The 24,958-nt window shown below is 47.8% G+C and overlaps 1 protein-coding gene across 3 annotated transcripts in view; it reads left to right on the top strand.

Annotated features, from left to right (window-relative positions):
• Window positions 1-24,958, top strand: part of Limk2 (LIM domain kinase 2) — a 68,109-nt gene that overhangs the window by 28,166 nt on the left and 14,985 nt on the right. The window contains exons 1-4 of one of the 3 annotated variants that reach the window (XM_028758066.1): window positions 9,727-10,130; window positions 21,434-21,569; window positions 22,937-23,046; window positions 23,514-23,702. In XM_028758066.1, the coding sequence (XP_028613899.1) occupies window positions 10,078-10,130; window positions 21,434-21,569; window positions 22,937-23,046; window positions 23,514-23,702 (488 nt within the window). In that variant the 5' untranslated portion in view covers window positions 9,727-10,077. Of the gene's footprint in view, window positions 1-9,726; window positions 10,131-21,433; window positions 21,570-22,936; window positions 23,047-23,513; window positions 23,703-24,958 lie in introns of those variants that run through there. The other 2 variants (XM_028758065.1, XM_028758064.1) reach the window with 2 other exon arrangements.

The raw sequence follows: 24,958 nt of genomic DNA, 5'->3' as shown, positions 1-24,958 counted from the left end.
CCTGGTCGGTATTTGTTTGCACACCCAACTGCAGTCTTCAAGTGTAGTTTTCAAGGGTGGGACGATATCTAATCTACCTCTATGCCCCATGACATAGTGGACTGCCTAGAATGGAGCAGTCTCAGGTGATTGGTGCCTTTGTGGAAAGATGTTTTAGAAACTTGAGTAAAGTCCTTCCTATATGCACTCTCCTCATCTCTACTGTACGACAGTCCCTGGGCTTTTCTTTTGAAATGGACAATAGAATAAGACCTCTGTCTCTAGCCAGGTGGTGGTGATACTTGCCTTTAGTCCCAGCACTCAGGAGGCAGAGGCAGGTGGATCTCTGATTTCGAAGCCAGCCTGGTCTACAGAGTGAGTTCCAGAATAGCCTAGATACACAGAGAAAGCCTATCTTGAAAAAACAAACTAACACAAACAAAAAAAAAGACCTCTGTTTATCCTATTGTATGGTCATTGAACCATCAAGCCCAGGTGTGCCTTTTGCTGTCATAGCTGTCCACTGTACTGCTGCTTTCTCTCTCCCCAACCAAAGGCTAATACTGCCCTTCTCTCTCCCTGGGTAGTGTTAGACTGATGCTAACAAATTCTCTGTCTTTTCAGGGGCAGGGATTTGAGACAGGGTCTCTCTACATAGCTCTGGCTGTCCTGGAATTCTCTATGTAGATTAGGCTGGCCACAAACCGAGAGATCCTCCTGTCTCTGCCTCCTGAGTGCCAGGATGCAAGGTATGCACCACCACACCCTACAACAAATATTTCTTTTTCATGTTCCTCACCATTACCCAGACAGCCCCAGGTATCCATGTCAGGCTTAAACTAAGGCTGTTTACTTCTGTGTCTCTGTCATAATTCTGGCTAGGCCTTCCTGACAGCGCTCTGAAGCACTTGTGATTGGATCAGAGGTCTGCTGTCCCACTCCCTCGGTGACTGACTCCTGTAGAAGCAACAATCCATTTTGAAGTTGGCCGTGCACATTTGTTTGAGCTCGCTTGCATGCACATGCATGTGTTGCTGGAATGGAGCCCAGCGCCTCGTGCATACTAGAAAACAGCTCTGTCACTGAGTTCCATCTACAGCTCAGCTTGGGCAGAGTGGCCGTGTCTTCTAACTCGTCTCTATATAGTGTCATTGAAGAAAGAGGGAGACGGCCACCATGGAGTTTCAAATGAGTGATAGCACATCAGGAAAGTGAGGTCCCCACCACATCAAGGTTTAAGCAGTTCTCACCCTGACAGTGACCAAGCAGCCTCCAGAAAAAAATGAACTATCTGTCTGTGCCTCCTCATCTGCAGCGATTCCAGGGTAACTGATAGTCAGATGAAATCAAGTGGAAAAGTAAGTGCCTAGGAAAGAGTAAGGTGGTGTCCTCAGTCTCCAGTGTGGATCAGAACCACTAGGTGTTGTTTAAAATACAGGCTTGGTGCACAGGTTGGGAGTGTGGAAGTGGTGCACACCTTTCGTCCCACCCAGCACCCAGGAGACAGATGGAGGTGGAGTGTTCTAAATGTGTTCTACAGAGTAAGTTCCAGAACTGCCAGGGAGACTCAGAGAGACTTTGTCTCAAAACAACAACAACAATCACAACAATAAAGTTCAGATTCTTTCCTTCACCCTTAGAAACTCTGGTGCTGTGTAGCCCGGTGGTACCAGGGATATCTTCGTTTTCCCAGTGGAATCCAGGATGACCAAGTAGCCAGTACAGAACCGCTGTTTGCAGCAACTTCAGTGTGTTGAAGCCAGAGTTCAGACATGCAAGTTAGATCCCAGGTTTTATTCATGAGACTCTGAACAACCTTTCCAACCTCCATTTCTTCATATGGAAAAAGGAGCCGGCAACGGTGATGCAGGATTTAATACCAGCACTGAGGAGGCGGAGGCAGTCAGATTACTGAGTTCAAAGCCAGCCTGGTCCACATACTGAGTTACAGGACAGCCAGAGCTACTCAGAGAAACCCTGTATTGAAACAAACAAACAAACAAACAGAGGTAGCCACTCTTACAGTGAGAAATTTAATAAGAATATGTGCGTGCATGCTGAACTTACCTCTATGTGAGTCTCATGGAACTCCATGTTTTCTTGTCTGAAGACTAAATACCTACTACTTCTGGAGCAGTCCTCTTTTGGGACAAGGTAATAGAGTGTAGTTATGCTGCCCAGGCTGACTAAGACACCACACTAATCAGCTATCATGGGAAGAAAAGGGAATACAGCTTGGCTTCTGGGTAGAATGTACATTGAAATTAGGGATGACAAACCCCAAAATGTTAAATAGCACCACCCCATTATATGCTGTGTCCCGATTATTAGTATGAGAAAGTCATTCTAATGCACTGAAATGGAGAGACAGTGGTGCTGATGTGGCTCTAGAGAACCCAGAGAGTGGTGGTGACACCACGGTCTAATGACTCTCCTTCCATGTCTGTCCAGATGATGATCTACTATTGAAATCGAAATAGAAGGCACTGATTGAAGAGAGATTCCAGAAAAAGTAAATTTATGATTTTTTTCAGTGAGTTCCTCAAAAGTTCTGGGCAGATGGTGGACAGGGTGGGTGGTGAACAGCTGAGAGGGGAGCTGATTGCTTGGGCTCTGGAGGAACTTGATGTTTCTAGTTCTCAGGGACTTGTGGATCATGAAATTTTCTCATGGATTTTCCAAGAGTTAGATACTCTTTCACTTTATCCCCACAGTATAGATGTAGGATCCAAGACCTCAGTACGTCTGTCAGTGCAGTCCCTGTGCTGCAGAGCTGGGATTCCCAAATCTTTGGTTGGGTTTGTAGAGAGGACAGGCCTTGAGATTTTAAATCAGCAAACAGCCGGGCAGTGGTGGCGCACGCCTTTAATCCCAGCACTTGGGAGGCAGAGGCAGGTGGATTTCTGAGTTCAAGGCCAGCCTGGTCTACAGAGTGAGTTCCAGGACAGCCAGGACTATACAGAGAAACCCTGTCTCGAAAAAATAAATAAATAAATAAATAAATAAATAAATAAATAAATCAGCAAACAGTGCTTTTACCTCAGCCCTGTACTTCCTGTCAGTGTAAACTTGGATGTCTTACCTGGCGTCTCTGAGCTGGCCTGCCCTGCCCTACTGCATTCAAGGGACTAAAATCCTTTATGAACTGAAAGATGCTATAACAATCTTAATTATCATCTCTCCTCCAGGACTGTAGTCTCACAGTGGAGTCTAGAGTTATGTGGACAGGAAGGTGGCTCAACCTCACTAGGCTGAACACACGGATAGGCTTGTGTTGTGCCAAAACCTAGTACCTAGCACCTACCTCTTGTAGTTTGATAGGGCCGTGGACAGGCATGGACACAGAACCTTGCTTGTGTGTGATGAGCTTGGGAACATGTTGAGGAAGCCCTCCCTAGAAGAGGGTGAGTTCCGTTATAATTGGGTGAGAGAAAAGAGAAGACACAGGCATGACGTCAGATGAAGGCATAGGAAGCTGTAGACGGAGCTAAGGGCAGAGGTCTGGGAACAACTGAGGGAAGCCAGATGTGGTCAGGTCAGGAGACAGTCAAAGCAGCCTGTCTGCTGGGGTAATTAAAGAAGCCGCCTCAGGTCCCAGCGCAGTGTCTCCGCTAGGCTTCTGGTGGGATGACAGCATTGGGGTGTGTGTGGCAAGTGTGCATGTACATGTGTATGTGTGTGTGTGCGCATGTGTATGAGGGTGGTGCTAAGGGATCCTGAGAAGGTAAAGCAGTGTATAAATGGCAGAAAGCACACACTGCCCTGTCCCTGCTTCTTGGGGCACTACTGCAAAGGTGAAGCAGATGATCAGGCAGGGAGTCCCCTGGTGTCCATTGCTGTGATGAAACACCATGACCAACAATCAAGTTGGGGAAGAGAGGCTTACTTGGCTTACACTTCCACCGTAGTCCATCACTGAGGGAAGCCAGGACAGGAACCTGGAGGAGTACTGGCTTGTTCCCCATGGCTTGCTTGCGTAGCCTGTTTACTTATAGAACCCAGGACCACCGACCCAGGAAAGGTTGTGGTCACAGTGAGTGGGAAGGGGCCTCCCCCATTAATGGCTGATTAAGAAAATGCCCTATAGGCTTGCCAACAGCCTGATTTTATGGAGGCATTTTCTTTTCCTTTTTTTTTTCTTTTTTCTCTTTTTTTTTGCTTTTTGGGTTTTTTTTTTGTTTGTTTTTTGTTCCTTAGTTTGGTTTGGTTTTTGTTTTTTGTGTGTGTGTGTGTGTTTGTTTTTTGTTTTTTGTTTTTGAGACAGGGTTTCTCCGTGTAGCCCTGGCTGTCCTTGAATTTACTCTATAAACCAGGGTGTCCTTGAATTCAGACTCACCTGCCTCTGCCACCCGAGTGCTGGGATTGAAGTCATGTGCTACCACATCTGCTTATGGAGGCATCTTCTAAATTGAGGTTCCCTCCTCTAATAACTTTAGCTTGTGTCAAGTTGACATAAAACGCTTCCGGCATTCCCTAAGTGTTCTAGGCACTTCCGGAGTCTAGAAAGTGGGGGGGGGGGGGGGGGGGAAGGAGCAGAGACCAGAGAAGTAGTCTGTAGGAAGAATGGCCCATGCTAAGCAGCAAGGCTTCAGAGGCAGTTCCCCAGACAGCCGAGATAGTACACACCTATAATTGTATCTATTCAGGAGGCTGAGGCAGGAGGATCACAAACAAGTTCAAGGCTAGCCTGACTACGTTATAAGATCCTGTTTCAAAATTTAAAATTTTCTTTAGAAAATAAAAAGGGCTACATATACAAGCCAGTGGTGGAGTGTTTGCCTGGCATGCTCAAGTAGTTCCCAGCATGGTCGAAAGACAGCAGGCTGCAACCTTTACCTGTGTGGAGTCCTCCTCACCAACTGAGGGCCTTGTTCAGCAAACACAGGTCCCTGTGCTTCAGCTCATTTGTCCAAAGCTTTCATTCATTCACCACTGCTCTCAAGGATGATCATGTGGGGCTGTCACCTCTGAATGCTGTTCTCCAACCTGTCTCAAATGCAGGCACCTCGGAGTGTCATCTGGTTCTGGTCCAACTTTCGAAGTGTACTGGAGATTAGCACCATCTTGCTGTTTTATCCCAGCTATAATTTCCAGTCCCAGGATCCCTGCAGTTGCCTTGGGTATATGTGACTGTTGGACCTATCAGAGCAGCTCTCTTTCCTGGGGCAGAAGGGGACCATATCTCCACAGTGTGACTTCTCACCTCCAGGTTCTGAGTGGTTTGGACTCTTTGAAGTTGGCCTGAAGGAATGGCACTATCTGAGTAGCCAGCTGAGTAGCTGTTCCCTACATCTGGTGATCAATCCTTTAAAGGCACCTCCTGAAAGCCAGCGCATGGGGGTCAGATAGATTCTACCTGGGGGGGGGTGTGGGGGGCTTCCGCTTCAGCTCAAAACATGGGAAGATGGCTACCAGGAGGGAGGCACTCACATGGCGCTGAGAAATCCTCTTATTAGTCCCCCACTAGTCCACCCACCAAGTCCTTTGTAAGAAGAGTGGGAAGAGAAAGCCTGCAGCCTCCTGCCTGCATTCCTAGACACCGACTCACTGCTGCCCGAAGCCACTGAAGCAGCAGAGCTGTGTGAAATGTCAAAAGGAGTTATGCTCAGGGGCTCCCTGGCCCGCTCCTGGCCTTGCGTTTTCTTCCAGTACACTCCATTCATCAGATGGAAATCAAAGGATGCAATTAGATGCTAGTTCCAGATTCAAATAGGGGTTCCCTCCTTGCCTGATCGAATTACAGGGGAGCATAAGTACATCTGGGCTCTGTTCCTGGGAGGAGCTTCCAGCCAGCCAGCCTTGTGGCAGTCCTTCAGTGTCTTCTGTGTCACCTCCCTTCCACTGCGGCTCAGTCTCCTGTGCTTCTTGAGTGGCCTCCAGCCAAGATCCCAATTCCTTCAAGGCTGGCTCCAGAGATTCAGTCTCAACTTGAGACCCAAGGACAACAGGGAGCCCACCGGCACCTCACAGGAATGAAAAATGTTGAAGCTGGAAGCTATTTAGAGACCTAACCCAAAGTCCAGACAGGCAGGAGCTTTCTAAGGGCCACATAGCTAGCACAGAAGTTGAACAGTAGTCTTAATGATATTAACAGCTAACATTTATCAACTCTTAATGTGTTCCAGACTCAGTGCCAAGGGTTTAAGTGCATTGTTGCATTCAAACCCAGACAGTCTGGCTCTAGGCCCAGGCTGCACTCCCCAGTACAGCATGGTAGAGCACAGCCTATACCGTCTAGCTTAGGTTCAAATCCTGGGTTCCCATCTTGTTTGTTCAGTGAGATGACGTCGGGTAAGCAGTTTAACCTCTCTGTACCTCAGTTCCTTCCTCTGCAAAGCAACGGTGTGAGGGGCTACAGCACTGCCAAATAGTGGGGGTTAAATGTCATTTACACAGTGTTGCAAGCAGTTGAGGTGCAGGCTGAATGCCACCCAGGGCTCGCTCCCCTGCCTTGGGAGCTGGAGTATATTGTCTGCAGTGGTAGATAGACAGACTGGAATTCAGCATTCAGTACAGATGCCAAAATGTTTATTTTATTTTATTTTATTTTATTTTATTTTATTTTATTTTATTTTATTTTATTTTATAGACAGGGTCTTACTATACTGTGCAGGCTGGCTGGCCTGGAACTATCTAGATCCATCAGTCTGGCTTCAAACTAACAGAGATCCCCCTGTCTGTTAGGATACCACACCCAGCACTCACGCTTCTGCTGTACTGACTTTGATTTTTACTTTTTGTTTTTTTGGTTTTTTTTGTTTTTCGAGACAGGGTTTCTCTGTGTAGTCCTGGGCTGTCCTGGAACTCACTCTGTAGACCAGGCTGGCCTGGAACTCAGAAATCCGCCTACCTCTGTCTCCCAAGTGCTGGGATTAAAGGTGTGCGCCACCACCACCCGGCTGGTTTTTACATTTTAAAAAAAGATGTATTTATTTATGTATGTGGATATTTTGCCTGCATGTACATTTGCACACCAGAAGAAGTCATTGACCCCATTACAGATGGTTATGATCTACCATGTGGTTGCTGGGAATTGAACTTAGGACCTTTGGAAGGGCAGGCGGTGCTCTTAACCACTGAGCCATCTCTCCAGCCCCAATTTTTACATTTTTAAAATTTTCTTTATGATGTATTCATTTATTTTATGTATATGAGTACACCATTGCTCTCTTCAGATACACCAGAAGAGAGCATCAGATCCCATTACAGATGGTTGTGAGCCACCATGTGGTTGCTGTGAATTGAACACAGGACCTCTGGAAGAACAGTCAGTGCTCTTAATCACTGAACTGTCTTTCCAGCCCCAATTTTTACAGTTTTAAATGGCTGACGGGGTAGACAAATAAAAAAGCCAAAGACTATTTCATAGCACATGAGAATTATATCAGTGTCCACAAATAAAGTTTTATTGAAACATATCCAGATCTATTTGTTTCTGTTTTACTGAGGATGCTGTGGGGTTCAACTACTGACTAGCTGTGACAGGGTCTATGTGACCTAAAATATTTGTTCTCTAACCCTTTACAGAAAGTGTTCTGATCCCCGCTATGGAGGCATTCTTACTGAGGTAGAAATCCATGTTCACTGTTGACAAAATTTTTTTAAGCTGTCAACAAACCTCTTCAGAACCTTGGTTCTGACATCTGTTCAGTGGGTGCAACATGTATACTGAACAAAGGCAATTTAAAAATGATAGTGAGGGGCTGGTGAAATAGCTCAGTGGTTAAGAGCACTGACTGCTCTTCCAGGGGTCATGAGTTCAAATCCCAGCAACCACATGGTGGCTCACAACCATCCGTAATGAGATCTGATGCCTTCTAAGGGGGTGTCTGAAGACAGCTACAGTATGCTTACATATAATAAATGAATAAAAACTTTAAAAAAAAAATGATAGTGAATATGTGGTGAGCAGGGGCTGGCACATACCACCAGCTCAGTGCACACTTTCTCATCACACTCATGGTCTCAGGGCACAGCTGAAAAAAAAGAAAACACTCCCTGTAACCCATGAATCACTTCTGTTGTGGACTTGCCTGTCACACTTTACAGTGTCAGCAGCTGAGTGACGTCTGGCTTTTTCTGGGGGCAGTGTATACCTGGTTTGGAAACAGCCTGTGTCACAACCCCTTGTCCATCAAGGTCTAGGGGGGTCCCTGGTCTTTTCCAGTATACTCCTGTGGATGGGGGAGATTTTCATGCAGGACCTGGTTTGGTCAGCTCACAGCTGGGGCTCTCGGGTGTGCTCCCATTCCATATCCCTAGGCCTGGACTCTCTTGAGCACCTCAGATCGTTAGCGCCCCACCTGCCGGGTCTCAGTGAGGAAGGAAGCATGGTTGCCATTGGACACTGTCATAGTGTCTTCTCTGCTGCTGTGATAAATGCCATGACCAAAAGCAACTTGGGAAGGATTTATTTCAGCTTACACTTGCAGGTAAGAGTCCATCCCTGAGAGAGTCGGGGAAGGCTCAGAGAGCCTAGAGCTGAGACCAGGCAGGCCGGCCGCTGACTGCTTGTTCTTGCTCATTTTCTGCTTATCTTTTTCTGTTTTTTTTTTTTTTTAAAGACAGGTCTTGCTGGGTGTAGGGGGTTGCACACCTTTAATCCCAGCACTTGGGAGGACAGAGACAGGTGAATCTCCTGAATTCCAAGATAGGAGCCAGGGCTACACAAAGAAATTTTGTCTCACAAAAAAAAAAAAAAAAAGACAGGATCTTGCTATATAGCCCTCACTGACCATCAGTTCACAGAGACTTATTTGCCTGCCATGATCTCCCGGCTACTGGGATTAAAAGTGTTGGCCCTCTGCCGCTGTCTTATATAGCCCAGCCCCACCTGCGGGACCCTCCCACATCAATCCCCCATCAACACGGTTCGTCACAGACTGTGCCACAGAACAGTCTGATTGAGGTAATTCTTCAATTGAATTGAAAGTTTTCCCTTTCTCAGGAGGCTCAATGTTGTGTCAAGCTGACAACTCCAGCTAGTACAGTCACAGAGGAAGAAACTCATCCCAGAAGCACTGCCTTCTGGGATGAGTGGATGGCTTATGGGAACCAGTGAAAGGACACAATATGATGCTGGCTGTCCCAGCCTTGCCACTGATTGCCTTTTGGTCATCAGTGAGTCACCTAATCTCTTGACACTTCACTTTCCTAGAGTATAAATTCCACCTCAGAGAAATTGGTTTGCTTATAATGCAAGTCACACAGAGATGCATACTCTGGGCCCTTTCCTCCTCTGCACCAGCACAGCCCTGCCCCAGAGTGGAAGTAGCCAGTTTCTTGAGGCTGTCCCCAGACCAGGCAGAGGGAGTAGATGAATGGGAGTCCCAACACCAGAAAAGAACAGAGACCCGCCCAGAGCTGTGGATGTTTCTAGGGAGCAGCCTCCTGTGTTGGAGGGTCCCCGCTCCTGTAGCTGTAGCTCTGCCGAAGCTGTCATCCTGTGTTTTTCACCCCTCGGCAGAGTTAGCGCCCTGTAGGCAGCTCTTTAGGCTGGTGACATTTGGACTCTGATGTGTTGGCCCTCCCGCGTTGCCTGCCCTGAGCTGTACAGAGGACGCTCAACCAGCTCCAGTTATTGTCTGTGGCGCTTGCCTGCAGCCTCGCTCCCGCCCCGGCTCCACCCCTTGCTGCGAGGTCCGTTTCCTAACAGCTGCTCCAACCACACACCTCGGTTCTGCCCGAGCTCCTCCTCTTCCTCCCTCCCTCATTCGGGGTGGGTGGGACTGAAGGACTGGACTAACTTGACAGCAGCATCTCATTTTTAGCTAGTCACCGGCCCCTTCCCCAGAATGCCTGTGTGTCTCTAGCCTCTGAAGAGAGGTACTTCTCCCGGAGCCCCGGGGGGCCACGGAGCTCCCTAGAACTAGGGAGGAGACGTACCAGCCATGTGCCCCTGCGGGAATCTGCCAAGGAGCCAGGGGCCTGGAATCCTCTCTCTCCTGCTGCTTCGGAGGCAGAGGTGAGCACCGGGCGGGCGGCCGGCTCCAACCCAAGGTGCCGGGAACCCGCCTGTCATGGTGGCCGTCTGCAGCCAGCCTGAGGCACTCCCAGACGGGTTTGCAGCTGAGCCTGTTTATCTGGTGTGGGAAGAAGATGGGGAGTTACTTGTCTGTCCCGGCTTACTTCACCTCCAGAGACCCCTTTAGGTGAGTTGGTCTCCCAGACTTTCCCCTCATACCCGCTCCTAGTCCTGAGGGAAGGCCAAAGTCTTCCTCATTCTCTTCTGACCTCATTTAGTCCTGGTTCTATCAGAAGAGCTTATGCAGAAGCAGCCTGGAAAAGGGCACTCCAGTGTCATGAAAACGGGGAGGTGAGGGAAGTTCCTGGGGAGCCTGGGCTCTTCTTCCTAACAAAACACACCTTGGTGTTACTGTGTCTGGAGAAAGCACAGATGTGGTGCCATTCTGTGACTCTCACGTGTCTTACCTACAGGCCTGCCCAGGAATTTGTCCCAACAAGCAGGATGGGCAGGTTTTGCCAAACTAAAAGCTGGCAAGGCCTGGGTGTGGGTAGCCTGGTACACAGTAGGCACTGTATATATGTTCTCTTAATGGCTTATTTGCCCTAGCTTTGAAGGGTTCCTCGGCTCCCTGATGAGTGGAGTTTCTGGGTCAGCCCCCAGATATATGCATCCGTAGGGGTTCTCTGTGAGGCCTTTCATGGAGAGGGTGGAAACTTTCTTCCTTTGACCTGTCTGTCTTTGCTCTCTGCCCCACCCCACCTTCAAGAGAAACTCCCTAGGGGGTTTCTGGCCCTCTGGGTCCCTTCTGAATGGAGCCATTCCTGCCTGGGGTGGGGCTTGTTTTTATTCTTTGGGAGAAACCTGTTTTTCTGAGGACTGCCTCCCCTTCACCAGTAGTTCGGCCTGACTTTTTCTTCCAGCTTTCCCAGCCCAGCTTTGTGGCCAGACCTCACTATTAGGATAGCGATCTGTGGCTGTCCCTGAGCAGAAGAGCGGCTACCATGAGGTTTCAGCAAGTGGCAGGGCCCTTGTAGAGGCTGAAGGGGGACCGGTCCTAGATCTTAACTACAGCAGCCCTCCTGGGGGGCACTTTTCATCTATCAAGCCTAAAGATATTATGTAGCCCCATTTTACTGATGAAGCTACCAGTCTCAACAGCAGCAACATGCAGGGTCCCCTCAGCTGACTTGTTTTTGTTGTGGAGTTTCTTGTCCTCCCTCCATTTGCGTCTCCCATACCTCTTCTCAGGTTTGCTTTCATTCCTGTCAGAGCAGGAAAAGGATGGTTTGCCAGACCTATTGAAGATTTTTGTTGTTTTGTTTTCTGAATTGAGGAAAGAAGTTGCTCTTGAGTTTAGGAGGTAGATTTTACCATGCGGGATCCAGATGCCAAGTGGAATGCCAAGTGTTGTGGCAGCGACTTGTTCAATCTTCCTTGTTCTTCTAAATCCTGGGAAGGCATCTTGGGAGAAGGGCTGTTCCTTTATCGAGCAGGAACAGTGTGCCCCTTTTAATTTGTGTGACCATGACACTTCTCTGGAGCTAGAGCAGGTAATGAACTTTTGAGAGCCAGGTCCCCAGGGCCTCCCAGGCCCAACAATCCTTTGTCTTGTTCTACGCCAACCTCTCTGGAAAACCTGATGACCTCACCTCCATTCTCCAGGCTCTGTTTGCCCAGCTGGAATCAAAGGGCACTGACTTGCAGTCGACCCTCTGCCCTCTGCTACAGGAGAGGCCACATTCCTGAAGCTGCTGCTGAAGCACACGGGGCTCTGCCCCAGGGGAGGGACTGCCTGGACTCTGCTTTCCAAACTTCCAGGCTAACCCACTACCTGGTCATAAAGCTGCCTCCTGTCAGCCCCCTCCTTCGTCATGTGCTCCTCTGTGACAGGGATTAGAGTTCGTGGGCTCCTGAACCAGAGCCCTTCCTGGACTCTGTCAAACAAGTTAAGTCCTTGACCCTCAGGCCTCTGGATGAGTAAAGTCCTTAAGACGTAAGAGCTCTAGGGCTGTGGTTACAAGAAAGGTGACGCAACCAGATTCCATGGGATGTGATCGGGCGTGACCATGTGATGGGGAGAGGAGGAGACGGGAATGAAAGATGTCATTTCTGTGCACTCCACACCCATCTGCCTAACAAGCCTCACTCCAGCAGAGAGTACGTCTTGTCTGCCTGCCACTGGTGTGAGCGGTATGGTGTAATCTCAGGTACCCCCAAATAAGGAAACATCTCAAATTGAAGTTTACTACAGAAGAGGTAAATCAGGGAGTGGTCTTTTTGTGTAGTGCTGGTGAAGCCATGGTGTCACAGTTTTATCAACAGGAACTCTTGTCACTAGTTAAGTCCCCAGTTGAGAGAGTGACGTGTGCCCCTCATCTTTAAAGAGGTTCCTTTTATAGGGTTTCCCTTAGTCCACCATGAGTTTGATGAGCTTGGTTTGGAAGTTATCTCTTGAGGAAAACAAGCATATCACTACATTATAAAGCAACCCATGTTGCTAATCAACTTAGCAATAACCTGTGTAACGTTTGCAGCCTCCTTCCAGCCTTCTGAAGGGCTTGGATCAGGTGAATGGTTCCCAATGTAACTTGTTTGGCTACTCTCTGAGGCATACACACTTTGGGCTTTCCTCCACAGGAAGCCCCGTGAGCTGCGCAGATTACATGAACTACCAACCAGCTGCCGCTGCCCCGTCCCCTCCTTACTGGAGCTGCATCAGTGTGCTCTATTGCTAAGCTTGTTACAGGTCGGGTTATCTTTGTAAAAACAGCATAGCAACATACTCCACAGGAATTGCAGTATTTGGCAGACTGTTTCAATCCATAGAGTCTGCAGGAAGAAGCAATAGAGGGGTGTGTGGTGGTGATCTGAGCATCTAGCCCCTGTCATGCCTGCTCTTGTGGTCCCTGGAGGATGATGGGAACCCCCACTTCATGGAACTCTTAGGCCATGTAGCTTCTTTTTCTCCTTCTCAGCCTAGTCCAGACTCAGAAAGAGGCTAACAGTAGTAGCCACAGCTGCTTAGATTTAAAGGGAGCATCCAGCCCAGCCTTCCCCAGAACCTAGGAGGGCTGTACTTTAATATGCATGACTCTGGGCTCCCTCACTCTGTGGGGTTGAGTACTTACCTGTAAGCACTGGTCTGAAGAATTAGGAAGTATGTAGAGGTGGAGCCTGTATCCCTTGGCTTCTCTCACTTCATCTTGCCTTTGGTCTTTAGTGTTATAATGCACGGCAAAGGTCCTGATTGCTAAGGCTCTATAGAAAATTCATTTTAAGGCCTTCCTTTTCTCCTGAGGCCTGCTTATCAGTTCTAGGTATGAAGCAGACTCATATTCCCTGGGCATGGGAAGGAAGAGGGTCAGTCTCCACTGGCCCTTGCTGTTCCCGAATTGGAGAAAAAAGGAAAAGAGCACTTCCTGGTTACCTGCTGTGGGCATCGCAGGGGCTTTTCACCGGCTGTCATCTTCACAGCCCCCTTGAGCTCAGCTGATGATTGATCTGCAGATGGAGGTCTGCAGTGGAGCGCTCTCTCACTCTTTTTTTCCAGGTCACCTGCAGTGTGTTGGGAGAACGGGTCAAACGCTGGCCTTAGGTACAGCTTCTGTATGCGGCCTCCTGTGTGACTCTCTGAGGTTTTAGCTCTATACCCTGGATCCTCAGGAGACAAGGAACTGCACCTGAGCTTGGTTTCTGACCCACCACTACTGCCTCCTAGCTGGGTGCTTTGGGGTCTGCAGTCAGGGAAGATGTGACTTTCACTTGAAGCTTTCAAAAATGGAAAGCTGGAGAAAAAAAAAATAAGAAGCTATAGCTTCTGAGAATTTGAGGTGGGACATTTTTAAATGGTACCTCACTTCCACAGTGGATTTAGATTCTTTAACAGGCACCGCTACTGGAGAACACTGGGTAAATGGATAAAGAGCTACTGGTACTAGTTACATTAACTATTTGAGCTGAAGGAGAAGCATCATGAAGGGTTAACACTCAAATATGAGCTGTCATGGTTCCAGTCTCCTCATTATCCGAGATAAGAATCCTGTAGCCTGGCAGTTAAGACATGCTATGCATCTGAGGTCCGCTGCAATGGAGACAGCTTCCTCTCCAGGTACACAAAGATTCAGGTCCCAACTCCATCACTTGCATGGACAATTATAACAGATGTTGGTAATACCTAGGTTAGCACTTTAAAATCTCCAGTGGCCCCGAAAGGCCTGTTGTGTTTATTGGGGAAAATGGAGCTTAAGGGACCTATAGCGGGTTCTGTCAGCTGCTCACTGTGCACTTGTGCTCAGAGGCACTTGTGGCAGGGTTTGCATCTGGCTGTCCTCTACAAAGGCATTCCGTAACACATGCCGTGTGCACTGGTGCTGCCTCTCTCCAGCCAGGTGTGCGTCCCGGCAGGCTGCTGTGGCTGTCTCCTGCATGCCTCCGCTTGTTTCTCTGCCCTCCCGTGCCTGGCGAGAGCTCCTTGCAGTGAACAAAAGCAGGATATTGGCAGTAGAAAAGAGGGTGTGTTCTGGTGCTTCCATGGCCTGAGGTGGCGCACAGACCATTGTGAGGGTGTAAGAGAGCCCAGGCCTGCAGTTGGGTACAGATATGCCTGCACTGGCGTCTGCTACAGCAGACTGGAAAAAGATAGGTCCTCCTGACGGAATCCTTGTGCTCCCACCTTGGCTTATGGTTCTCCACACTCATGCCCCATTTTCAATTTGAAAGCATTTGCCGAAGACCTTCCCTGCCTAGCCGTAGGCTTGGATGCTGAGTGTGCCAAGAGGACATAGTATAGGATCCTGCCTCTATTCTCAAGGACCTCATAGTCTGAAGGAGGAGAAGAAAACTTACCCAAGAGCATTAAGTCAGGAGATGGGAGGCAAGAAGGGAGCCTCACTCCGAGTGCCAGCTCCCTGCCAAAAGCCCCATAGTCACCCAGAACCACTGAACCAGCACGGCCACCTCACGTGCTCGCGACCATGTTACCACAAATGAGAAATAAAGATCGGGCAGGTGGCAAACAGTGGTACTGAGGTTGGAACCTGGAGTCTTCCAGGGATAATGTGTGCATCATCTCATAAGCAAAGAACCTGAACCCACAGGAGGGAAGGCTTTATCCAGGAGCACATAGCACTGGGCGCTTGAATTTAGCTCTCTCCTAAATTGGAGCTCATCACGTTCTCTAGGCCCATTGTATCCATATATTCTCTGTACCACACCCAGCTCCCAAGAGCCTGATGAGACACAAGATGTCAGTAGCGCCCATAAATAAGCAGAAAGGCCACAGACTTGGAACAGCACCCACAGGCAGTTGGGTGCTCCGTGTTCCAGGGCTTGCTTCTCTAGTCCTAGCTCAGCAGCTTTCCACTGCTGCTTCAGCTCACCCCAACTCCCTTGTAAGCACCGCACTCAGGAACAGCAGCACTGGGGGGCCTCTCACCCCGTGTGGTTCAGTTTAGAGCCTCTACATGTTGATATAGGGGCACCTTGTGTCTGTCTCACATCTCTGCGTTGCCTAGCAAGTTAATACAATGTCGTCCTTCATTGTGAAATGCTTTTGCAGACATACATTAAACCCATTTGGTCCTCTATTTATTTATTTATTTATGGTTTTTTGAGACAGGGTTTTTTTGTGTAGCCCTGGCTGTCCTGAAACTGCTCCATAGACCAGGCTAGCCTCTAACTCACAGAGATCTGCCTGGTTTTGTCTACTGAGTGCTAGGATTAAAGGGGTGTGGCCACCTGGTATTTTTTAAGATGGGTGCATTCTTTCTGTTGCCCCCCACACACACACTCTCTAGCCTTGGCTGTCCTGAACTTCCTTTTTAAAAATTTTTTGTTTTGTTTTTTTGTTTTTTCGAGACAGGGTTTCTCTGTGTAGCTCTGGCTGTCCTGGAACTCACTGTATAGAGCAGGCTGGCCTCGAACTCAGAAATCCGCCTGCCTCTGCTTTCCAAGTGCTGGGATTAAAGGCGCGCACCACCACTGCCCGGCTAAAAATTTTTTAAAATTATAATATAGTTACATCATTTCCCTCCTTGCTTCTAACCCTTCCCATGTTCCACCTTCCTCGCTCAAATTCGTAGCCTGTTTTTCTTTTAATTATTGTTACATTTTTTCTCTAAATACAAAAATAGAACCTGCTCAGTCTGTATAATGTTACAATGTTACTTGTTATATATAGGTTTTCAGAGCTGGCCATTTGGTATTGGATAGCCAGTGAGGGGACACCATTTCTCCCACTTTCAGCATTTCATAGTTGTCTATGGTTCTTTGTCTAGGGTTGAAGCCCTGTGAGCTTTCTTCCCTCCATATTGGTGTGGTTCTTGTTTAGGTAGCTGTGTTGGTGAGACTTCATGGGTATAGCTTCTCTGACATTTCTAGGAGACACAATTGCACATCAAGCTTCCTGTGCTCCTCTGGACCCTCCAGTCCTTCTGTCCAAGGTTGGGCAGTGATCCCTGAGCCTTAGGTGCAGGAGTCAGGTTGTAGATGCATCACCTGGGACTGGGCTCTGGAATCCTGCATTTTAACCAGTTGTGGTTTCATGCAATAGTCTCTGTCCTGCTAGACCGTAGAGCAGGATCCTGACACTGGCTGTTTATAGTGGGATGCTGGTAATTATATCTTATTAACCAGGCTCCTGAGAAAGCCAGATATAGTGGTGTAAATGCCCTTAATACCAGATCTCTGAGTTACTGGCCAGCCAGGGCTATAGAAAGGCCCTGCCTCAAAAAAGCCCCTAAGAGAATGTGGGTATAGTGGGAAGTTGAGGCAGGAGGATTGCTGTGAGCTCAGGACTAGCCTGCCCTACAAAGTGAAAACTAACAAAAAAACAAACAATAACAAGGTGTGCATGGTGGCACACACCTTTAATCCCAGCACTCAGGAGGCAGAGGCAGGAGGATCTCTGAGTTGGAAGGCAGCCTGATCTACAGAACAAGTTACAGGACAGCCAGGAGTACATAGAAAAGCTGACTCAATAAAAATAAACAAAAGTTGTTGAAAGCTACCTAACTAGTACAGTGACTATCCAATGACACATGCGCTATCACGTTTAATTGCAGTTAATATTGTGTCCCAGCTGCACTGTGCCTTTTATATAAGCTGGCTGTACATTTTATACATACTGTCTCATTAATTTTCACAGCAATCTATTTACAGATGATGAATTGATCAGAGAAGTAAAGTATATTAGATACTTACCCAGGCATAATTATTAAGTGGCAGGGCTGGGAGCCCTATGGAAGGGCTTCCCTGTGTGACCTCTGAGAAGCAAAAATGTAGCCAGTGTGGGTCAGACAAAAGCCTTTGCCGATTAGATTACAGTAAGCAGTCTACCCAAACAGGTGTACAGACCTTCAGTTCCTGCTATCTGAGAGGTTATACACAAAGAATTCTTGAGCCCCAACATAGTAAGACCTATCTCAATAAAAAGGAATCTGGCTAAAAGGAATGAGGTTCATTGGCTGGATGGGCAGGGAGCTGAGTCTTAGCTGTGTGTGCTGGGTAGGCTTAGAAAGGAGATAGTGGCCGCCTGTTCTCACAGGTTGACAATACACATCAACTGAAAAGTGGAAATCGCCAACAAGGTGACAACTGTTACTCTTAAGGCTAAGAGGAGTAACAAATTTCACCAGGCATGGACACCTTTAATCCAGTACTTGGGAGGCGGAAGCAGGACAATCTGTGAGGCCAGCCTGGTCTACCAAGCCAGGATAGCCAAGGCTACATAGAGAAACCTTGTCATTAAAAAAACAAAGGGGGTGGGGGGCGGGGTAACAAATTTCATAATCAAATTGTAATCTAAATTAAAATTTGATCAATTGTTACCACAATTGTTGCTCATAGCAATCTCCATTTTCAGTCTAAAGTTGAATCCAGGATTGAGGTATTTATTGGGTTATTGTGTCTTCTACCCACTTTCCTCTTGACTTTTGTAAACTCAATAGAAACCATATCTGTTATTATGAACATTATTATACAGCTCACATATCAGTAGAAATCACTAAAAGGGTTTTTTTTTTTTTTTTTTAAGCTCTTTGTCCTTGTCAGGGCTGGGATGATGGCTCAGCAGTTCTGAGCACTCACAGTGGAGGAACTGGTTTCAGTTCCCAGTGCCACCTGGCTGCTCAGCACTGTCTTCCCCCCCCCCCTCCAGGAGATCTCTCTCACCTCCATGGGCACCAGGCACACATGAAAGCAAACAGTCAAACATGTACAATAGTCTTTAAAATAAAAAAGCTATTTATACTATGGTGCTGACTTAAATGAAAACAGTGGTATAATAAACTATAGAAAAACCTTAAATTGGAGAGAGGAGAGAGAGGGAGGGAAGAGAACAACTCTGGCTAGCTGTACAAAATTAAAAATTGTGTGTGTGCATCCTATTTTGGTATTTACAACTCCAATTAAATAGACATTTCAAATCCTGCCTAGTAGTTTGAGGCCAGTTTGATCAACATAGTTAGGAATGGTAGAGGGGTCTCAACAAAGGAGAGAGAGAAACTGAACAGCAGTCAAGCTGAGTTTGTTATCACAACGCAGAGGCAGGAGGATCAGAAGTTGGGTCTGCCTGGGGCTACAGGTGGGGCTACAGTACTTCAGAGGCTGGCGTTTGCTATGTGTGAGCTTGTCTCAGAGAAAGGGAGAAACAAAGAATGAAAAGGAATGAATGTTTGCTTGTTTACCAAAACCTCACTATGTGGCTGTCCTAGAACTCATAATATAGAGGAGATAGACCTCAAATTCAGAGATCCTCCTGCCTCAGTCTCCCAAGTGCTGGGATTAAAGGAATGTGCTACCATCCTCTATGAAAACTAACTTAAAAAACAAACAAACAAATAAACAAACAAAACACCCAATGCTGGGGCCTGAATGGTGACTCAGTGGGCAAAGACCTCCTGACCAGATTTCAATCCCTGACACACGTAAAGGTTTGGGAGGAGGTAGCCAACTCCACAGAACTGACCTCTGACCAGCTCATAGGGACGCACACACATGCACAAATGTGCACATACACATCATATATATGAACCCAATAATTACTTTTAAGCTCTCTGTGTCTCTGCTGGGCTGGTGCTGTAACTCAGTTGATAGAGTGCTTGCCTAGCCATGAAGCTCTATGCGCCGTCTGAGGCCCTCATAGAACCATGTGTGAGAAGGTGTGGAATATGCTTGATGTATTTTATACACACACACACACACACACACACATACACACGAGAAATTTTTTCAAAACCAGTCGCTTCTGGTGGCTTTTGTTTGTTTGCTTGTTTGTTTCTCTGTGTAGCACTGGCTACCTTAGACTTGCTTTGTAGACCAGCTTTGCCTGGAACTCACAGAGATCTGCCTGCCTCTACCTCCCAAGGGCTTGGCATTAAAACTTTCAATACCATGCCAAGTTTTCTGGTGGCCATTCTTATTCAACCCACTGTCTTAGTCAGTGTTCTATTGCTGAAAAGGTATACTACCTTCTCATAAAAGAAAGCATTTATTTTTTTTATTTATTTATTTATTTTTTTTTGGTTTTTCGAGACAGGGTTTCTCTGTGTAGCCCTGGCTGTCCTGGAACTCACTCTGTAGACCAGGCTAGCCTCGAACTCAGAAATCCACCTGCCTCTGCCTCCCAAGTGCTGGGATTAAAGGCATGCACCACCACTGCCCGGCAAAAGAAAACATTTAATTGGGAGATTGCTTATAATTTCAGAAGCTTTGTCGATTATTATTATGGTGGTGAGCATGGTGGCATACACACACACACACACACACTATATATATATATGCATTCACTATATATATATACATTCATTCCCCCAATAATAAATACTTTGAAGCTCTCTGTCTGGAGCAGTAGCTAAGAGCTACATCCTCATCCACAGCGGAAAAAGAGACACTAGACCAACCTTGTGCTTTTAAAACCTCCAAGTCCACCTCCAGTGACACAGTGAACAAGGGCACACCTCCTAATCCTTCTAATCCTCTCAAACAGCTCTAGTCTGGTGACTAAGGTTTCAAACATATGAGCCTATAGGGGCCATTCTTATCCAAACCACCACACCCACATGCTGAATTTGCCTGATGAACTTTATTATTATTATTATTATTATTATTATTATTATTATTTTAAATTTTTGTTTTCTTGGGGCTGGAGAGATGGCTCAGTGGTTAAAAACACTTGTTGCTCTGCTAGAGGACCTGAGTTCAGTTCCCAGCACCCACGCGGCAGCACATACCTGCTGTAACTCCAGCTCCACGGAATCTGATGCCCTCACACAGACATACAGGCAGACAAAACACCAATAAACATAAAAATAATAAATCTTAAAACAATTTTACTTTATTGTTTTTAACAAATTGAATGTATACATGTCAGGTCCAAAAGAAAGTGGGAACAAATGGCTCACTGTGGTGCCTATAGCATACCAGAGCGCATGCTGGCCTCCAGGCCCACGCAGTATCACAACCACCTTTGGGTCTTCTCAACTCTTCTCACCCCACCCTACCCTACCCGGCTCCTGCTCATGGGCTTCCCGCCCCTAGCTTCTCATTCCCTTGTAACCCTGCCATTTCAGCTGTGAGCTCGCTCTCTCTCCTCTCTCTCCTCTTGGGCCCCGTACAGTCTGCTTTGTCTCCCTCAGATGCCTCTGACTATGCTCTCCCTCATATCCATAATAAAAACCTTTCCCTCTACCATACCTTGGGGAGGGCGTGTCTTCAGTTTGTACAGTGTTTATCTGTGTGTGTGTGTGTGTGTGTGTGTGTGTGTGTCTATGAGCACAGGTGCCATTAGAGCATTGGATGCTGGGAATTGAAGTCCTCTGTGAGAGCAGTGCATGTTCTCAATGCCGAGCCTGGTGAGGAACTTCTCCATATGTAGCTTTTTTGTTTTGTTTTTTTATTTTCCCTCCTCAAGAACACCTTCACAGCTGGGCGGTGGTGGTGCATGCCTTTAATCCCAGCACTTGGGAGGCAGAGGCAGGTGGATTTCTGAGTTCAAGGCCAGCTTGGTCTACAGAGTGAGTTCCAGGACAGCCAGGGCTACACAGAGAAACCCTGTCTTGAACTCCCCTCTCCCCCCCAAAAAAAGAACACCTTCACAGTGCTGTGGTGACTTGGTTTTGAAGTGGGCTGATTGAGGGGTTTTTTTTTTTTTTTTTGGTCCTTGAAACATGGACTTAAGGGATACCTGCACACCCCACACATAAGTTATATGTCATTTTCTGGGAGAGGGGTTTCTTGAGTCTGCGAGGCTTCCCAGTGGGCTCCAGTACTCAAAGCCCCTGCTCCCAAGGGCAGGCAGCACAGCACAGCTGGTTTTTGGAGGCTTTTTTGGTCAGAAGCAGTTTTCCTTGGGAGACCACTAAGCTGTGGCTTTGCTCCATCCTGTCTCTGGAAGAGAGGACTGCCCAGTTTGTCATTAAACTGGGATCCCAGCACCGCCTGTGCGGCCGGCTCTAATGCTCTAACAGCGTCTCTTTCCTGGCCTTGCAGGTGTTCCGAATGCCAGGAATCCCTCACCAACTGGTACTATGAGAAGGATGGGAAGCTGTACTGCCACAAGGACTACTGGGCCAAGTTTGGAGAATTCTGCCATGGGTGCTCTCTGTTGATGACAGGACCAGCCATGGTGAGCTGCCCGTCACAGTCCACCGATAACCCTTCCAGGTCCCGTGGTCAGTCATCATCTGGTATTTTCATCAGGAAGATGATGTCCTTTATCAATTCATTCAACCGTAGGAGTCTACTGAGCCCTTCCTAAAGACAGGTGTAGCCTTGCCTCTGTTTTGTGTGGTCCAGGGGACTATCTGTGATAGCTGTGATTTTGGTTCCTAGTGAGTGAGTTTATTACGTATATGGCAAGCAACAGTAAATGCAGGTGTAGTGTAGCAGCTAGCAGGATGCAGCACATTCACAGGAAACACCATCACATCAGGCATCCTGAGTTCTAGCAGACGCCAGAACAGCCTCATCAGATCAGAGGCTCACAAACAACCCAGCAGAACCACTGCAGAGCCCCAGTGAGGAAGCCAGCTGCAGTTCCTGAATGAGAGAGGCCTGGGTGAAGCTTCCAAGGAAAAGAAGGGAACATCAAGCCAGGTGCTTACAACATCCAGCAGAAAACTGAGACAGAGTCACTGACTGAGCTTTCTTTCTGTGGATGAACATCAGTGGCTGAACTTTCAACCTCTATAAAAACTCTACTGTGGGCACTTTTACAATCGTGACATAAACAGTGGTGACCTCTGTGGAGTGATTTACCCTCCTGTTCTCAAGGACACAGTGTTTTCTTCTTGGGCAGTGTTGCCAATATTTTCTTCCTGTCAGAGCGAGGAGAGCAAGCCTACCCCCAGGCAAGGGCTTTTGGAAGACACTTTGAAGCAAACATGCTTAGGTCTAAAATGGGAGCAGGCAGCCCCGCTTCCAGAGCCAGCTCCTCCAGTGAGTTCATACAGCACCTGACAGAGCGGCAGTATGGTGTCTGTTATACCCTCAAGGACTTTAGCGTACACTGTTGGGTGTGGGTGAGTAGTCGGGGAGAACAGTGCAGTGAGATGGAACCTAAAGGACAGTGTGACAGGTTGAGAGGAGAATGTACCTAGGTCTTGATCAGAGAATTGGGTGGCAGGAACCAGAATGAGCTGGCAGAGACAGGCACTGCTGCCTGTGTATACAGTGGGATTCATGAACAGACTACCTAGCCCTGTGTTGGAGGGATGGGGAGCCCCCACAGTAGGAGGCACTACTGTGGAGACGTGTTCTTATGACTGAGGCCAACAGTTTTCCGTGGTGTTAGAAATGGCAGGCGACATCCCTCTGTCACTTCCACAGAAGCTCTAGGGCAGGGACTACAAGGCTGGATTTTGACGGGATCTGCAGCTCTGTACTTGGGAACAGTGAATTTTGGTGGCTGGCGTCAGCACATCCCTGATGGTCCCCCTCACCAACCATTAGTCTCGTCCGCTCTAACTCCACGGTGTTTCCGTCTGCTCACAGGTGGCCGGGGAGTTTAAGTACCACCCAGAGTGCTTTGCCTGCATGAGTTGCAAGGTGATCATTGAGGATGGGGATGCATACGCCCTGGTGCAGCATGCTACCCTCTACTGGTAAGATGTGCCCCGTGTGTCCTCCAGGAGCAGTGTGAGTTGGGTGAAGGCAATTGGGGTGATGTCCTAGAAGGGCTGCCACACAGAAATGGCCGGGAAGTGCCCTCTTAGGGGCAGCTTCTCACTAAAGGAAAGACTGCAAAGTTGACCTACAACCCCCTATCCAGCTGTCTTGGTTAACAGAAAAAGGCAGCTGAGGCCCAGAGACGGGAGAAGAGTCTAGGACAAGGTTCTTACTGTGAGTCAGGCAGAGCAAGAAAACCCAGTCCATCCTACCTCCAGGCCAGGGTTCTTCCCAGTATTCTCTCTGCTGCTGTCCCAGCTTGTCACCCAAGTCCTAGACTCCTCCTTTTGGACAGCCCATCAAGACTTGTAGCAAAGGCAGTTGTGGTGAGACTGGGGTGGTTGCTGGAGGGCTTCCAGGCAGGCCTGCAGGATCTCAGCCCCCTTTGTGTCCCTCTCCCCAGCGGGAAGTGCCACAATGAGGTGGTGCTGGCACCCATGTTTGAAAGGCTGTCTACAGAGTCTGTCCAGGACCAGCTGCCCTACTCTGTCACGCTCATCTCCATGCCTGCCACCACCGAGTGCAGACGTGGCTTCTCCGTGTCTGTGGAAAGTGCCTCTTCTAACTATGCCACCACCGTGCAAGTGAAAGAGTAAGTGCTTTGAGAGCCTTGCAACAGAGGCTCATGGTCAGAGCCCACAGGTAATCCTCCCAGAGCTTCCTCTCCTCACCATCGTCTTCCTCCTGACCTTGGCTCTTCATGCTTCTTCTGCCCAAGTTGCTTCTGACTTCAGGCTGCCTTCCCGACTTTTCGGGTGTCAGGTTTCATGTCTACTCCTGGAAATTATCTGGCCTGATTAATGCATATCAGCTTGATTGTCATCTGTCCTCCCCACCTGTGGTGGTTTGACAAAGATTGACAACAGAGGCTCATATATTTGAATACATATTGAATATATTTGAATGCTTAGGGAGTGGCATTAGGAGGTATGGCCCTGTTGGAGGAAGTGTGTCACTGAGGGTGGGCTTTGAGGTTTCAGAAGCTCAAGCCAAGCCCAGGGTCACTCTCTCCTAGTTCTTGCAGATCCAGATGTAGAACTCTCAGCTACCCCTCCCTAGCGCCATGTCTGCCTGTGTGCTGCCATGCTTCCTGTCATGACAATAATGAACTAAACCTCTCTCTGAACTATAAGCCAGCCCCACTTAAATGTTTTCCCTTGTAAGAATTGATGTGGTCATGGGGTCTCCTGACAACAATAGAAACCCGAAGACACCACTCCAACATAAACTCCAGAAGGACCTCCCTTTGTCTTATTCAGTACTGTATACAAAGGCTTGACATTAATAGGAAGTTAATTATTGTTTTATTGATTGCATTTGTGAATGGAGAATGAAGAAAATAGGCCCCCAAAAGGGTAAGATCCTACCTTGGGTCTCATCGAAAGATTAGAGGCAAGACTACGTCCATGTAACACCAGGCTTCATTTTCCCCCTGGGTCTGTGTTGAGCCAGAGCCTCAGGGCAGTGAGCATGTGGCAAAGCTACTCACTTTGTGATGGCTGATGGGGAGAGAGAGAGAGAGAGAGAGAGAGCCCTGTAAATACTGTGCGGCTGGATCTTACAGTGCAGGTGAGAGGTTACTAGGATTAAGAATTCAGGACGAGGCGAGATCTATTCTATGGCTTCATTAGATAAAAAGGAGAGGGAATTGTGTTCAGGGCAGAGGGAGACCAGATATCTCTAGGGGTGAGTGTCTGATTGTTTAGTGTATGTTGAAAGAGTAGCCCAAGTGGCTGTTAATATGGAGGAGCTGACTGTGAAAGTCCAGGAGGTCTATTAAGGGCTTTCAGCATCAAGATAATATAACCAGATTGGCGTGTGGAAAGACCACAGGTATGGAGGTTAGAA

This window comes from Grammomys surdaster, unplaced genomic scaffold (genome assembly GCF_004785775.1).
Source record: "Grammomys surdaster isolate TR1022 unplaced genomic scaffold, NIH_TR_1.0 126187, whole genome shotgun sequence".
Classification (NCBI taxonomy): domain Eukaryota; kingdom Metazoa; phylum Chordata; class Mammalia; order Rodentia; family Muridae; genus Grammomys; species Grammomys surdaster.
The sequence above is the reverse complement of the archived record's forward strand: the minus strand, read 5'-3'. Positions and strand labels throughout refer to the sequence as shown.